This window comes from Genypterus blacodes, unplaced genomic scaffold (assembly GCF_046128005.1).
Source record: "Genypterus blacodes isolate CSIRO-AG114 ecotype Tasmania unplaced genomic scaffold, CSIRO-AGI_Gbla_v1 ptg000037l_1, whole genome shotgun sequence".
NCBI classification, from domain to species: domain Eukaryota; kingdom Metazoa; phylum Chordata; class Actinopteri; order Ophidiiformes; family Ophidiidae; genus Genypterus; species Genypterus blacodes.
Window position 1 is genome coordinate 3,463,241 of NW_027466850.1, and position 17,003 is coordinate 3,480,243.

The 17,003-nt window shown below is 40.9% G+C and overlaps 1 protein-coding gene across 1 annotated transcript in view; it reads left to right on the forward strand.

The window, feature by feature from the left end:
* LOC142996249 (metabotropic glutamate receptor 4-like) overlaps positions 1-17,003 on the forward strand; it is an 82,596-nt gene that overhangs the window by 36,909 nt on the left and 28,684 nt on the right. The window contains exon 2 of the mRNA XM_076147164.1: positions 1,949-2,165. Within this exon, the coding sequence (XP_076003279.1) occupies positions 1,949-2,165 (217 nt within the window). The remainder of the gene's footprint in view (positions 1-1,948; positions 2,166-17,003) is intronic.

The window sequence follows — 17,003 nt, forward strand, 5'->3', positions numbered from 1 at the left end:
TGCGACTTGTGACACAATGTTGCTGAGTGTGTGTGTGTGTGTGTGTGTATGAGTGTGTGTGTGTGTGTGTGTGTATGTGTGTGTTTGTGTGTTTGTGAGCCTACAGGTCTGCTGTCTGTGGTAATGAAATGCTGCACGTTGCAAAGAGGCATCCAGAGGGAAATCAAAGTTGTTTTTCATTAGGATCATGTTTCACTGAGTGCACCTTTGACTCATTTTCTTTAGACGTACAAAAACCTGACAACAGATTCTCATCAAAAAGACACATGGGGTATCATTACCAGGAAACACCCTGCTCTCTCCTTAATGAATTAACGTATGCCATAGGGTTGAAAAATTCCATTTCACAAGCACAGTTTACTTATTGCAGATGAAGACGGGGTACCATTCCTAAAAAGTGTCTCCTGTGTTGAGAAACAAAACAATTCACAGTGAATCTCCTATAAAACTATGGCTGCATACTGCATACTGTGGTTGAATTCACTTATTTCTAGCAATTATGTATCACAAAGCACAAGTACATTGTCAAGTGGTGGCAAGGAGAAATCTTCCACAATGCATGTATTAATATTCCACTTCAGTATTACTATCAATAACACTAATATAGACTCAGTGGCAGCAGACATTTCATGGGAACATCTAGAGGGTTAGTTTCACCTATTTCTGTCGTGTAATATAATAGGGATTATGTGTTGAACACTGTGATGGCAAAAGTGCTCGCATGTAGGAATCCAGTAAGTCTAAGCCATAGGTCATATGATCTCAAAGCTTGGTTTTTAATAGGTCTTTTTACCTTTGTATCATGTTTATGGCAACGTGAAACACTTTGGGTCTGTTTTGACTCAGTGTGCACAGCAGTGTTGCAGCAAAGAGAGAGCAGATGTGTTTTTTTTGCACATTATTATGAAGCTGATTGATGAAAACTGTTTCATATATGATTTTTTACGACTTTTCATTTTGTTATCCACCATGCCAAGACGCTACAAATGAGCGCGGACACGCTGCGATACACAAAAGTTGCGATCAATACATAGTGTTCTTTTTCGACACCCCCCACAAGTCACTGATGCGTGTTGATGTTTTGCTGGTGACCCCTACTCATGAATCTTGACACGCTCGTCATCTCAGCTTGCGCACCGCCCCGTCTCCTGCAGCGTACGGCAGCATCGCCACTGCGCTCAGTGTGAAAAGCCTCAGCAGGGGTTCAGCGTGACTGAGCCTTGAAAGGAGGCAGGTGGCTGGATGCCATCAGACCTCTACCTGAAAATGTGTTTCATTTTCTAATAATTTCTTCCTGCCTATCCCTTTGTCTCACTCTTCCTTTAACCTCCCTATGAGACTAAAATAAATCAAATCCTTATATGATTTTCTCTCTTCCTCCCACCTAGTTATTGTATGACTTATCCCATGCTGATCCCCACTACACAGGTGGAATTACTCACATTTACTCTAGCACTGTACTTGACTATGGCATTGAGGTACTGCATAATTTGTGCGATAGTCCAGTACATTTACCTCTAAAGACGAGTTAAGCATGCATACAGTATAATACAAATGTCTATTTCTTTCTTATTTTCTCTCCTGTGTCCATTGCTCCTTTGCTTCCCTTTTCAGCTGTCCTTTGTCCATTTGTCCGTTCCTTCACCCCTTCCTTCCACCCTTTCATTCGTTCTTGCTGGATTCCTTATCTTTCTTGTTTCCTTCTTCCACAAATCTGAAAACCTAGAAATCTACAAAAGTGGAGATATGATAGTTTTGGTGAAACTAAGTGTCTTCCTTCCTCTTTATCAGTGCTTTTATTATGGATACTTCAATACATTTCATAGCAAATTTTACTTTAACTTTGGACTGCAGGCCTTCAATTGCATAGCACATACACACATACACACCCCCACATATTCTCAAGTTGCTTCTGTCTTTTATAGATTTAATGTTCCTTCCTGTGCAGATCCCCCAGGTGAGCTACGCCTCAACGGCTCCGGAGCTGAGTGACAACACCCGCTATGACTTCTTCTCCCGTGTGGTGCCCCCAGACACCTACCAGGCTCAGGCCATGGTGGATATCGTGAAGGCCATGCGATGGAACTACGTTTCCACAGTAGCCTCGGAGGGGAACTATGGCGAGAGCGGTGTTGACGCGTTCATTCAGAAGTCTCGAGAGGACGGTGAGTATTCTTAGCCTCATATATCATCCCTGCCTGTGATTGTGGGAAGAGTCTGCCCCATGAGAACATAGACTAGAGAGGGAAATCTGTGAAGCATGAGGACATGCCTGCAGAAATCAATTAGCCAGGTCAAAGTTTAGATCCAATCACTGAACATGCAAAGAGCTAAAGGTCAACGCATACTTTAACATGCAGCATTACAGCACTCTGACGCATTCAAACCGCACAAGGAATCTATACGATTCAGCTGCACACGTGACAAAGGGCAAGAAAATGCCTTCGCAAGCAGAATCGGTGAAATCTTATAAAATATGTTTTCAAAAGAAATGACAGATTGTGATTTGATATGAGCATGACCCTCATCATCCTCACCCATTTGGCGTTTGTTACAAAAGATCTACATCCTACAGTCTTGTGGCTGAGGATCAATGGTATAAATGAGTGGTTGGCTCTGTGGAAAGAGAAAGAGTTTTCTTTGGACCTTTGTGTCGTTGCATAGTTTTTCTCTTCTAAATTGTCCAAGAAATGACTGACGACAGATCAAGTTTTTGTTGACTAAGAACAGTATAAGTACATTAGCAATTAGACTAATGAGATTTTGAGATGCGCCGGTCATGTCTCCCATGTGGTCTCAGTTATTGACGCATTACGCAATCACGACCTGTTCAATGGTTCCGAGTAGAAATAAGTGAAAGTGGAGAAATTGTCTAAAGGGCCTGGTTGAAAATTATATAATTTTATCGATTTCATCCACATTTCTAACATCAGGCACTGGATCATTCACTTAATGCTTGCAGAAGATTGGTGGTGCTCTGTGATGAAAGGAACTGCTTTGGAAAACTAATACATAGGGTAATGCATTGTCAGCGGATGATTAACGTCGAGCAGTGGGGGTTTAATTCCACCTTAATCATCTGCCGACAATTCATAGGCTAGGCTTATAAAAGTATGTGAACCTTGTATTTCATAAGTGGTTGAAAGTGCTTTAGCAGCAATACCCTCCATCAAAAGTTTCCTGTAGCTGCTGATCAGGTCAAGCATCAGTTGGGATAATGATGAACACTCCATTCACTGAGGCAGCTTAAAGACAGGAAACTCCCTCCACCACGCTGGACATTTGTTGAAATGAGGTTTTGGACTTGGTGTGCAAATACAGTTTGGTTTATAGTGGATTGATGAAGACTCCGGACCTTAGTGATGCATTAGGGGCCTTCTCCAGCTTCATGCATCTCTGTAATTATTGTACTATTGTTCCCAGAATTCTTTTTGGTTTGGGTGATCGTTCATATTAACTTGAGAAGGTTACACTACAATTCCACAATGTACACCTTTAATCTCAATCCGACTCCAAAACAGTTCACTTGACATCTAATGACGAAGATCAGGACACATTTGACATGTAATTAATGCAGAAATGAGAGTGAACTCTTTGGGAAGTGTTTCTCCCCTCTGAATGTTGACATGATGGATTATCTAACACACACATTGTGAGTTCACAGCTGCATTTCAGGGACTTTTCCAGCAACCACGTCTTTATCTTCACGTACCAAAGACAAAAAGGAAAAATGATCCGAGTCAGCTCCCCCAACAGCATCCCAGGCAGACCAGCAGCCACCTGCTTAGCCTTACACCAGCACATTTCCCCCCCTTCCTCCCTTAAGTGCTTGCAAATATAACTGTGCACAATGCAGGTAAAAAGGAGATGATGAAAGGTAAATATGAACTCCAGGTGAGGTTTTTGATCTCTGCTGTGCAAGTCTCTTCCCTGGCAAACAGTGCCTAGAGCTGGGAATCAGTGGCCTTCCTTCCTCCCATCTTGGAGTGTTTGAAGTGAGCAGCTTCTCATCTCGTGTGCACTGACACAGGGTGTAAACTCCCCTAAAGGAGGAGATAAGAGGGCACAAGCAAGCATAGACTAAGGCAGAGATGGGTATTGATTGCTTTGGTTTGCAAAAACTCCTTCAAGATGTGATGAACGTACTCACTTGTGAAAGTGTCCATATTTCTTCTCTTGGTACTTCTCAGAACCCATACTTTATATTTTAAGACATATTTTAAGACCAGAGGAAATACCACTTCTCAGACTTCATTTTGGCACGATATGTAAAAACAGTCAATAAACTCCTGAAAAAGCTTTAAAACACTTCTGCCCTCACCAGTTGGCCTGATCTCAGTACTCACAGTAACTAACACGGCCACACAAACACACACACACGTACCTTTAAAGGAGGATACCAAGCTAATTCTGACCATCCCTTAGGTCTGCACAGTCAGAACCTCAACTGTCATTGGCTTCCCCTGATCTGTGACGCCACAACTAGATCTAGATGAAGGGTTTCAGGTAACAGAAAAGCGTTCAACCAGGAGAACAATGTGAACAGCACCTCATAAGAAACAGGACATTCATCTATACTAGGAAGGAAACTGAACGCAAACAGTATCACATTCCCAAAGTAACAACTGAGACATTTCCCAACACATAACATCCCCAAAAGAGAAAAAGCTAATGAAAATCGGTGAATAACTTCAAGATTTAATTTCCAGATGCAGTTTAGTCTGAGCCGCAGCCTTTTCTTCAGTGTTAATCTCATGGAAGGTTTTCTCCTGGAATGACGCATCATGTTATTTAATCAAATAGTGAATGCATTTAAGGAAACAGCAGGAAAATGAAGCCATCAGCCTCAGAATAAGTGCGTGCATGACCAATTCATTTGGTAGGAGCATCTTAACTGCTGTATTCTGGCTGTGAGGGAAACAAGACGTGTATTACTTCGTGTAATACACGTTTCTTCACGGTTCACAATCATCACCAAGGGACTACGTCAAGTGCAATTATTTTCTATTACAATGGCATTTTTGAAAATATGATTATATTGTTGGAGATTTTAGGAAACAAGCAAGCAATGATGAGGCTCTTCAAATATGGGCAAAAGTAGCCCACAGAGTCTCATGTTGGAGTGCAGACAACCCATCGCTGGCGCAGAGATGTTGATTACTGTGGAGCATGCCCTGGGAGATAGCATTAATCAAGTTAATGAAACACAATGTCAATAAGAACCCTAACAAGATTCCCTTGCAAACTGATGGCCTGCTTGACATCAACATGAGAAACCCTGCTAATGGAGTGACTGCCTTCCCTGTTTGACGAGCAGGATTACAAGCATTAGCCACTGAGTTTGGATGAATAAGAGTATGTGGGGAATGATAAAATGAAGCTAAAGAAAGGAACAGAACAAACAACTCTGAAATGGTCCTCTGTGTTATTTGCAGATACACAGAATCCGAAACTAACTACTAAACTCACTAACCTGGGCTGAATCTTTGTCAGGTAGATGGTGAGAGAAGATCGGCACAAGCTAATGAGGAAAGGTTAACTAAGGAAGATGTTTTGTGAAGAGTTCAAGTTATGCTCAGTTGGTTAGTGTTGTCATTGGTCTTGGGTGTGTGTGTTGATGCTTTCTTCCTGTGTGAAACCAAGCTGACATTATCACCATAGATGTTGTGCCTTTTTGAGACAGGGGCATTATCTCACTTTAGCTCAATTGGCTACAGAACGGTAATGGCTGATGTTTCGACTTATTTTTGAAATTAGTTTCTATGGCTTTACTTTCATTCAATGGACATCTATTGCTACTTGGCCTATTGCTGCTGTTAATTAGAGATGCATCATGCTGCCGCCACTGTTGTTCGCTCTCAGTTCATGACCAATCATGTCGACTGCATTTTGGATTGGGTCCAATTAATCTTGAGTCCATTTCGGAACAGTTAAGACTGTCCTCGGGTTTCTGTTGGGTCAGTCACAGCAATAGCGGTCCAATATATGGGGCCTGTGAAGCCCTGTTGCTGTGCAAAAGTCTCCAGGGTGGTATGACTGGAGAATTCCATCGCTCCACCCAGAGCAACAGAGGAACGTTTGAACATCTGTATTCTAAATGACCGCAGTCTCTGAGGGAACAGATCACAGCATAATCGGTGATGTCCCAGCTTCTTTCCATATGGCCTTTTAATCTCTCCTTCACACTCACGTGTGGCACGTCAGCAGCCAGTTATCTCTTTATTTATTATTTGACATCACGCAAATGACCCCTGAGTGCCTCAGATATGTCCTGTTGCAATTTGTTTCAACAATTACTTGTCTTTGCTTAATTGGGCAGAGCGAATGGGTGAATAACCATCAATCATCTTCTCTCTCGCTATTTTTGTCTTCCTCAGGCCCTTCTACTTGATGGCATAGTGGCCATTAATGCAGAGATATTGTAAAAGCCCATTACCTAAAGCAAATGCAGTTTTAACCTTTAACCTTGGTCTTTCCTGCTACTGCTACACACTATACACACAGCAAGTCATGAACTGTAAGTTATACGTTTGAGTTTCGATATGTATGGCAATAGGGAAGGAAAATCAAATGTTCTCCTATATGCATTTCACATTTGAAAATATTCCAACCAAGAATACGTTTACAGCAATTACGTGTTGCAGATCTGAAAAGAGCAGGAAACCAAAACGAAGGATTAGCATGTGGGGGAGGTTATGGGGGAAGCTGCAATGAAGCAATCCGGTAGATGTTTAATTTATCCTGAGGTACCTGGGGGATGCAGCACAAATTGGGCACAAAGAGCAATGTGAATTTGTACTGATAAGGTTAGAGGCTGCAAAACGGATATATGAATGTAACTGCATGGAAAATAAAAGATAAAAAGAGGACGCTGGAAAAAAGAGCCCCAAAATGGCTTCCAATGTCCTCTTACTAAAAGCAGAGATTATACAACATTTGTTGGGCTTCACTTTATCCAACAACTCGGGAGACAATCAAATTAGATCTTTAACAATGGGAGCAATGCAATAGGTTCATGCTACAGATCATTTTGGAGAGTGCAATGGTGAAATTAAGCAGAACATTTTTTTTAAATCTGACTTTGTTTCCCAACTGCTAAGAGAAGAAAAGATTTCACTGAAGCAAATCAAACAATGTAAATCAGCCCGTTCAAGCAACTAATCTGGATTACAATTCTGAAACTAATCTATACAGCTTCTTCTCTTCATCAGAATCACTTTACTGAGAAGGATAAGACGTCCTCAGCTTCCATTAAGCACTTTCTAAATAGCTTCATATGATCACCATTAGACACAGCTTAGTGTCCTAGTCCACAAGATTGAGACCAGTACAAGCGGTCTAAAACCTAATATGGTAAAATGAAAATCAACTTTGTGACTATTAAGAGAAAGAGAAAAGGATCGTTGGAATTTACAGATTGTAGGTTCAAATTAAAACACACTGGTATTCAATTTAGAGGGTCAAACACAGCCCACAGTGAAACAGTCCAGCTGTGATGTAAATGTGGACAATGTATTTACATTTCTGGACATTAGGGACATAATTATATAATAATGAATATGTGAATATATGAATGTATGAATAATTAGCTTTTTGCTGTGTTAAGCGTGGTCAGCTTGGGCGTTGTTGTTGGTTGCTGTTCATGCTATCAGATAATTAGTCCTTAATTACAAAATGACTCTCCAATTTTTGTCTGTACTGCAATAAGGGAAAAATGCAGAACAAGACGTACACATGGGCTGAAGCATGGAGGGTGAGGATATGCCTGCAAAGATGGCTAATGTTGAGTGTGAGGAAACAGATTGTTTACATGCTTGAGTAAATCGATTTACAATTGCATAATGTAGATCTGTTCCCGTGGTACACCAATGTTGATTTCACTCTGATTACGGAATATAAATATCATGGCATGACAAGTCAACAATTTAATTCATTGCCTTAATTAGTGTAGAATAAACATTTTAATTTGGATCAACACACTAGAGTGTAACCAGACAAACCCATTTTGTGGGAAGATCCCTTGGCGCTTTGTCTCATGTTGGTAGCTAGAAAGCCTGAGCGTCACTGCGAGCAGCCTACTTATTAGATTTCATTTGGACAGTCTGGAAGAAACATGTTGGTAATTTTATTTGACTATAGCAGACGTTCTATGGCGAGCGGCTCAAAACTGTTGTCTGGAGTTACATGCCTCTCCTGACTCGCTCATTTGTCATCTGGATTACCATCAGGCCTGTGTAACCAGAGGCAGGTAACACAGCAACCGTCCTCAGATTAGGTTAGAAGAGAATTTATTGATCACTGTTGGAAAATCAGATCATTGCAGCAACATAATAAATAAGATGTAGTATGGACAAAGACAGGTAGGAACATGAAAATACTAAATAATAAATGTTGAATGTGAATGTGCATCTCAGCAGTTTGCTCCATAGAAAATGTTTTAAATGAGAGTCGTGCCTGTTTTACTGCAATGTGGTTGAAATCAATACACTGACACTGCTGTCGAACACCATTGTTGTCCCATTTCCTATTCCCCTTGTTTTCCCTAAATTTTAATGATCGGCTTTATTACCCTTCAAAGGGCACTGGAACAAAACTGGCTACACAATAGATAATGTTCAGATGGTAAACAACACTAAACCAAGAGGAACAATGGCTGAAGGTACGAAGATAAACCTTTGGAATCCCAATCTGGGTTGCATAAATATCTATTGCTATTCTTTTTTTCCACTTACATTAAACATCTTAATTATCAATTGAAATTGAACCCCAGCTCAAAGGGCCATGGCAAACAAAAGCAAATAATGTGTTGTAAATTGAAGGTAACTAAGCATAAACACCGAGGGAGAGAGAGATCTGCTGCTCACTGGGCTTCATATCCTACAGGGAAACACTGATCCCAGGTGCTCCGCATCATCCGATCCGTCTTTCATTCAGGAACCTCAAAGGAAGCAGTTGGACTCTGACAGATTAGAGGAGCGGCCGTCACATCGGAATCTGGATCAGCGTCGGGTTTATTGGCTAAGCATTCGTAAACATACAAGGAATTTAACTCCGGTTTCCTGCTGCCCTCACAATGTACGGATGACAAAGCTGAACAACGTGAACATAAACATTTAAATACTATACCTACACATAAATAAAGAAGTTGAGTTGTAAAAGGAAGACAATAGTGCAAAGATGTTGGGATAAATGTGGAATATTAACAGGTTAATTTATAAACACAACGTAGGAAGACATGAGAGAATTATAGATTTATAACTGTTTAAAACTACAATTATGTATTTTAGGATAAGAGGTGTACAATGGATGTTAAGAGTTACGGGTTTATTTCAAATCAAGTGTTGAGTTGGCCTCTATTTGTATCGTAACATCCCTCATCCAGTCTGTCTCTTTACCTTCATTTAAAGGTAGACCATATTTTCACGTGTAGATAATTTACCCTTCTGGTAAAGAAACCCCGAAGCGAGTCGTTGGTCTCTTTGCAACAAATGAAAACCAACTTTTTGCCTCATTTGCATAGTAACGTCATTACTCTGCAGTGCCACAGAGTTCCAACAATTTCTCAGAACCCCATGCGTCCTCTAATGGAGTATAAATGCAATTTCAATCCTGCACAAGGACCTTGAAGGGTCAATTTGGATGTGGGTAAGGCAAAGACACCCTCGTGTCACAGAGCGGCAGGGAGACCACTGGGGGAGGGTGATATCAGCTCTGGAGCCTGACGCCGTGAAAAATACAAGCGGGAGCCAACCACTGACTTTCAGAGACAAGCAATCTTCTACCACAGTATGCTAGAATAACCTGAGCCTTCACAGTGAAAACTGGATTCGATTTGGTAACACAATAATTCGGATGAAATTTCCATATGGTAATAGGCTGCACAGGGAGACACAAATAGGATTCCAATTGGCCTATTAGCCCAGATGAAATCAGGAACACGTCTAAGCCGGGCTAAGCGTGCAAGTTTGATTGAGGAAAATGGCAGATTTTGTTTACTATAATTTTGTTTTCAGTGGAATAAACCTGCACGTACGGCATTTCCTTCAGTGAAGACAGCTGCTGAACGTGCAGGAGTTCTGAGTTCTGCCCTGCAATAGGGCACTGTGGGTAGGGATTTGCTTAGAAAATGTTTTGGTTAAGAAATAGCTGCTTTTAGGATAAGCACACAGTGTGAAATATACAGTCCACAATATGTTGATGAATGTATTTTTCAAGGCTAAGTGTGTGTGGCTTGCTTTTCTGACCTTCTGGGCATTCAAGCACATTTGATATTTTCCCCCTGGCTTTCCTCATTTCCGTCTCTATTATACCTCAAGAGAGCTAAAGTAACTTGAGATCGGAAGAGAAGCAGAAAAAAAGCAAGACCTTTCACTGCTTCATAAAAATGTGACGCTTTCCATCAGTCTCCAAGACAAACAGCAGGAGGCTGGGCGCCGCCATTAAAGTCTGTCCTTTGTGCGAGCATAAGAAAAGGCAGACATTTGAGTGGTGGGGAAAACAAACAGCCTTTCATTGCTTTGTTGCCATTTACCTTGGTTTAACTTTTTAAAGTTAAACCAACGTCCCTATTTTCTCTCGCAAATTCCAAATTTGGCCTGGAAGTTGATAAGATTCTGTGCCAAAGTGGAGTTAAAGACATTGCCAGCATTCAGGACTTAAAAAGGATTGAAACAAGACATTACACTGATTCCTATTTGCACTTTCAGAAGCGCTTTGAATGTGCTTCTAATTTCATTCTGAACCAGGGACAAAGTGTATTCATCTGACAGGAATCACAGGATAAAGGTTTGATATAATGTCACTGTGACTGACGATGTGTCATTCCCATTACGATTGGCAACGTGCCTTACAGTCGGCTAAAATAGAAACATGTGGAGAAAGCAGGAGAGCGGGAGAGAGAGGCATGTGGGTGAAACAAAGCTGCATCGGATCGAAAGCGTGTCAAAAAGAAAGTGTTTGCATTAACAGTTGCCAGTTCTGAGCAAAATTCCAGTAACTCTTGAATTTGATCTTTTGTCAGTCGGATGAAGAATTGATCAAAATCAAACCCGTCATTCATGTAAATGTCACAAAACATTTTTTGAAAACACGATTCCTTAGTCATTTGTAGATCAATCAGTCGCAAAGGAGGGGGCGGGGGGGCATCAGGGATAAATCCATAATTTTTAATCTCATACTTCCATTTCTCTCTCGTATCGATCCATTTTGTACAAAGCTTTGCGAATGGATTAAACTAGCATGCAACAAACACAATGTACTGTCCCAACATCAAGGCCGTGATCAATGGAGGAGACGGCCAGGGTCAACAATTCCAATGCTTGTGTTTACTGAAGCAAAGTATTGGAGAGAGAGAGAGAGCGAGGGAGCGAGAGAGAGAGAGAGAGGGTGCTGGTAGAGTAGAGGGTGCAAACTCCAATCAATACAACAGCTATCATCATTTGCAGGGTTTATTAATGGCTTCGCCCCCAGCCAGCAAAGAGTAACACTCACTTGCATTTAGACACCAACACTTTCAGCGTTTATGGAGCTGAGTTCCTATCAATCATCACTGTGTAAGCTGCTCTCAGCAATGGTCTGGCTACCTCCGTTCACCTCACAGAAACACTCCCCTCAATCACCTAATGAACGGCATCAATTATGTGACCGAGCTGCCAAGATATACAAATGATTCAGAGCGGGTCAGAGTCCAAAGGCTCGCAGAGGAAAATGAACAAGATTAATTTCAAAGGGAGCACATTCCGCTTTTTGTTATTTCCTAAACTTTTTATTGTGAAATAAAATAGGGAGTACGTGTCGAGTTGAGGTTTACGCTCGGGCTGAACCATGAATCGCTTTTCAATCTAAATTGCAATTTGAAAGTGCGATTAGCCAATCACCAAGACTGGGATTTAGGATGGACACAATGCATCGTGCCTGATCCAGGATTCAAACTGCCGCCGCATCAAGTGTTTTACAAATGACCATGCCATGCTCCTCTTGTACAAGTCATGCTAACCAATCAGAAGCGTCCCGAGCGGCATTTCTGATCGGACTATTTTGGAATCGAGTCTCTAGATGTCCAATAAAGCAAAGTGTTGTGCAAAGGAAGCTGTCGCAACTTCCCGAGGCAACGCTTCTACCAGCACCACCCTTCACCAGCCACTGCATGACGAGTGCAGCAATGCAGGACAGAAGTGGACAAAATGTAATTTTTGCAGATTACAATCAGGCCCTGTAATGAAAACACCCAATCAATCCTCTTTAATGTTCTTTCTTGCAGTGGCTCAACAGATCGTTCCTGACATTCAAAAGGTCTCTCTACCTGTTCACAAGCAACAATATTATCATCTGTCAGCCAGGATTCAGCCATGAGGCAACGAGTGTTTCCATCAACAGGTGTCACGTCACCCTGCTGGTAAAACACTGTGTTTTCCTTCTCAGAGGCTCCACATTTGTCATCTGTTACATCAATCAGCAGAGGAAGAGAGACACGGTGTTTAATGGCAGTTGAATTGTTTCTACAGACTGTGGCAGCTCTGGTGAAGAATAGGGCTTGGGTTCAGTCAAATGGCAGTGCAGTGTGAAGCATATCAACAAATCCATTCCTTCCTACTGTCAAATACAATTGTTCTGTGTGATGGATGAACATACAGGCCTGCTTTCCAGAGCTGCTTAAACCTACAGACGCGTTAGGATTAATATAGAGGAGGAGATATGACCAATAGACAATCCACAAGCTATCATCAAAAAGCAAAGACATTAACCCTCACCGGAATAATGAGGGAAGTTTCAAAGAATAGAATGACGAGAAGATGAACACTTCTCATGGTTGCGGAAGATTTCAAGTGCTGCATGATGGATGGGCTGATTGTTGGGTCTTACAGTGGTTCGTCTTGTGAATGGGTTTGGCCTCTGTAGCCCCCGTGTAGATGAGACAGTGGGGCCGCGGGATTAGCCAGCACAGCTTCCTCTGCACCGACCAACAGATTTAAAATTGCAGCACTGCTCGACAAGTCAGGATTACCACATTTTATTCCAATGGGAGTAAAAGAGATTCATTTATATGGATGAATTCCTTATTATCCCTTTTGTTTTCCAATATTATCTTTAGTTTTCAGAGGCAAATCAGTGTCACCAGTTTGAATTATTAGTAAATGTGCTGGAGCTGCAGTAGCATAAAGTCGCTGCTAACCTAATATTAAGACACTTCTCTGGTTTTACAAAGGAATCCCTTGCTCGCTCGCTGCATATATATCAGTGCAGAATCTTTGCCGCACTCTCTTCTACTGGGTGTAGAAATTATTGAAGAGATTGCAGTCTCGGTTTACACAGATGATTCCTGTTTATTGTCCCTGCGCGAACCCCAAAACCAATCTAGGTGCAACCGCACACAAAACATACAGAGGACGTAAAAGAGGGCTGAGTAAGGTTTCCTGTTTACATGCAAAGCAGATAACTGTTAGTCAACCTGAGTGAGAAATTCACCTCGGGAAGTTCTGGTTGTCTTGGTGGGACAATGGCATCTTATGATAAGCTCAGAAATAACATATACAATAGAAAACTGGTGCAAGATTACACACACACAACATACACACGTGTCACCCGTTGACAGCATGAGCACACAACTACAAAGCTAAGTGCTGCTCCACCTCCTCTCTCTCTCATGGCTGTTTGGCATGCAAATGAGAGCTGACATGCAGCGTTCTGCTGAGGCCACGCAGGGGTACTGGTGTGGCGTTCATGTGCACCAGGGTCCTCACAACTACTTACTACTGAATTGAAATGGAGGATATTTTTTTAATTCTGATAAACAAGATGATTTAAGAATGGAACAAATGACATCATATTTAGGTTCAGATAAACTTCAATATATTGCAATATCATTGTACATTTGCTCAACAACCAATAATGTGAAAAGTAATATTGGTATTGAATGTTTCTGTATCTTTACTTTTCAATATTTTTGACGATTTAGAGGCTTTATCAAAAAGGATACTGAAAATTTATAGAAACTGTTGCACATTGCTTTATGCATCTGCTTTCTCTGAAGTGATTTCCCCTAGACACAGATGTCATAGAGTGATCTGGCATCCATTTCATGTTAAGCCTGCATTTCTCCATCAATTGTTCTCTCACTCTTGGCGTGGGAAACAAACAACGTGTGAACGCTGCTGCTAATTCTCCACAGAATTCCTGACAAGAGTTGAGAAAAAGATAAAGCAAGCATCAAATACTCCCATCTCCTTATGTTGTGCTCTGGAAGTAACCTAGTCTTAAATATATATTTCACTGGTACCTTCACTTACTTCCGTGTTATTGCCAAGTTGAACTTAAATCAAATAAATCAGCCGCCAAACAAGTCATATAAATGTTGGTTGGGAGCAACAATAAATTGTCCAGGATCTAAACTTTTGTTTAACATGACAATACGGTAATAACATCCATAATATGTCCGAGCAGCATTGTTGGCTCCACAAGCGAGTCAGTCAGTATTATTCATGTTTGGGCAGACAGTCTAAATCCCCATTTCAGTCTACAGTAAACCTATTTTTGCACATTTGCTAATCCAAATTATCTTTATTAGCAATGCTTACCCAAAGTTTGCCTTCACATTGCAGGAATATTTAATGTGTTCTGCATACAAAACACAAATTAACACCGAACAGGATGGCTGGCCGGTTATGATATGATGTCTTTAGGAATACATCAAAATGTTCCTGGCTTTGCTGAATGAAGGGAACGGCGTCTGTGAGGAATAAGTGAGACGTTCCTCTCAGTGGGAGAGAGTCAATGTGCCATCGTGCAGTGGAGATAAATAAATAAGTCAAAGAATAAATGGAGAAGCAGTGTGAGCCTGGAGGGGAAAGAAGGCTGCTTGGAACACACAGTATAGCTTCCCAGTTTGAAGTCTAGCTTGAGCTGGGAGAATCTGTCTGCGTGGGAGCTGGTTTGACTTCTTAAGTAAGTATTGCCACCGTGCCCTCGAGCAAGGCAGCAAACCCAGAGATTCCTAGGATTTCTTCATGCCAAAGGGCGACACAAGAAGCAAAGCTATTTCACTGTTAAGTGAAAATGTATACATGTATAAAAATGCTGCACTCTGGCGCTATGAAGCCGTTTAAGTGCCTTTAATGGAGCCAGCGGTGCCAGACGGTGCTGCTACTGGACGCCTCCAATGTAAATATGTGGATGTGTGTGTGTGTGTGTGTGTGTGTGTGTGTGTGTGTCTGCCTCCACGCCTAAAGGACACTCACAGTAAATATTCATAAAACTAATTTATAAATGTGAAACGATATCATCAATCAATCAAAAAGTCTAGTTATGAATTAAAACATTGCCATCTATCATAACACACTCTCTCTCTCACACACACAGCACATTATTACAAATAAGACAATATTCAAGGTCAGGCCTGGGAGGTGATAAATATTACTGTTTATGAACAGAATTTTTTATGTGTATATTTATGCTTTGTTTCTAATGTTCAGCTGGAAAATGTGATCACTGCCAAATACTGAATGCTGCATTTGGAGAGAAAATGTAAATGTAGGAGATTTCCGGAAAAGTTACATCACTGGCCTTTGAATTCTTTTCATCTTACTTCTTTGATGCAAAATAACTACAGCAGAGTGTGTGGATCCTGTTTGGAGGATCATGAGTCACATTTTATCTAACATATGCAACCTGGCTATTTTCCTGAAATAACAAAAAAAAAAAAACTTCAAATCAAATGTTAACATTAACTTCCCATGCTGTTTTTATTGTAAGAATATTGACAATTGTTTTTATTTTCACAGATCATATTCATTAGTCTATATTTAGGTTTGATTAGTTCAAAACTTGATAGCTACAGAAAAGAACATTTACATTGATTTCTTCTGGTATATCAACAGTGACATCACTGTGCTGCCCCGGATCAATCTTATTGTTATTACCACTGAAAAAACAGAAAACCAAGGGTTTTACCTTGAAACAGCTACTGCTCTTCTCATCTTTGAACACACTAAAAACTTACCATGTGAGAATACTCATTAGTCCCTAATTTATGGGGTCCAGAGTGAAGAATCAAAGCAGGGATCCGTTACTGTGCACCAGGCTAACTATGTAACATGGACCAACAACAACATTGGTGCTCGTCCCTCATAGCTATTGAGTTGTCTGCCTCCTTATTTTACACTGGAGCTGAATTGCAGAATCCACCTTGCAGAATGTTCAGTCATCCAAGTCCTTTGGATGACAGACAAACTCCTCCAGAGTTTGTTGTGTCTGTTTTTAAGATTGTTGAGATATTTCCAGATATTCCTAAACAAATCATAGGCAGTTGGAAAACACGGTTCACTAACCTCCAGTTTCAGCTTAACACAGCCCCATAAGTGGACCACGTCAATCTGAATAAGGGTTTACATTATCTTCAGGTTTACAGTTAATTGGGATCTTTTGTGGTGAAGACAGTTCACCACAAATAGAAGAGAAAATGGAGATATCATCCTAAGCAGATAGTTATTATGTGGCAGAGTCATTCAAAGTAAACAAGACAATTCATCATTAAATGTGGCTTTAAATCCATAATATTCTTATGATCATTATTGTTTTTACCTTCTAAGTATAAAAACAAATCTCCAAAATGTTTTTTATAAGCGTATGCTCATTGTTATCTTGAATAAAATAAAGCTTGGTTCAACCAAAGGCTCACTCTGTGCAACAGAACCCCGTCTGTGAAATAAAAGTACTTTTTATTTGCTGGCAATGGTCAAACTCTGTTAATGCTGGAGTGAGAGAGCTGCCAACATGTTTCGGGGGGGTATTATATTATGCACTGTCCGGATTCTCTCTGTGCTGCTGCTGCCTTTCCTGCTGCTATATCACAGTTTTTTTGTGTCGATTCTGAATGTGCAAATACAAACATACTGTACAGGCTTAGTGAGAGGAGAAAGCCCTCTGCCAGAAGCTCGCTAAAACTCTAATAGCAACAGCTTGTCGGCATCAACGGAGAGTAATTAGAATGGGTTTAATAACTTTGAGAT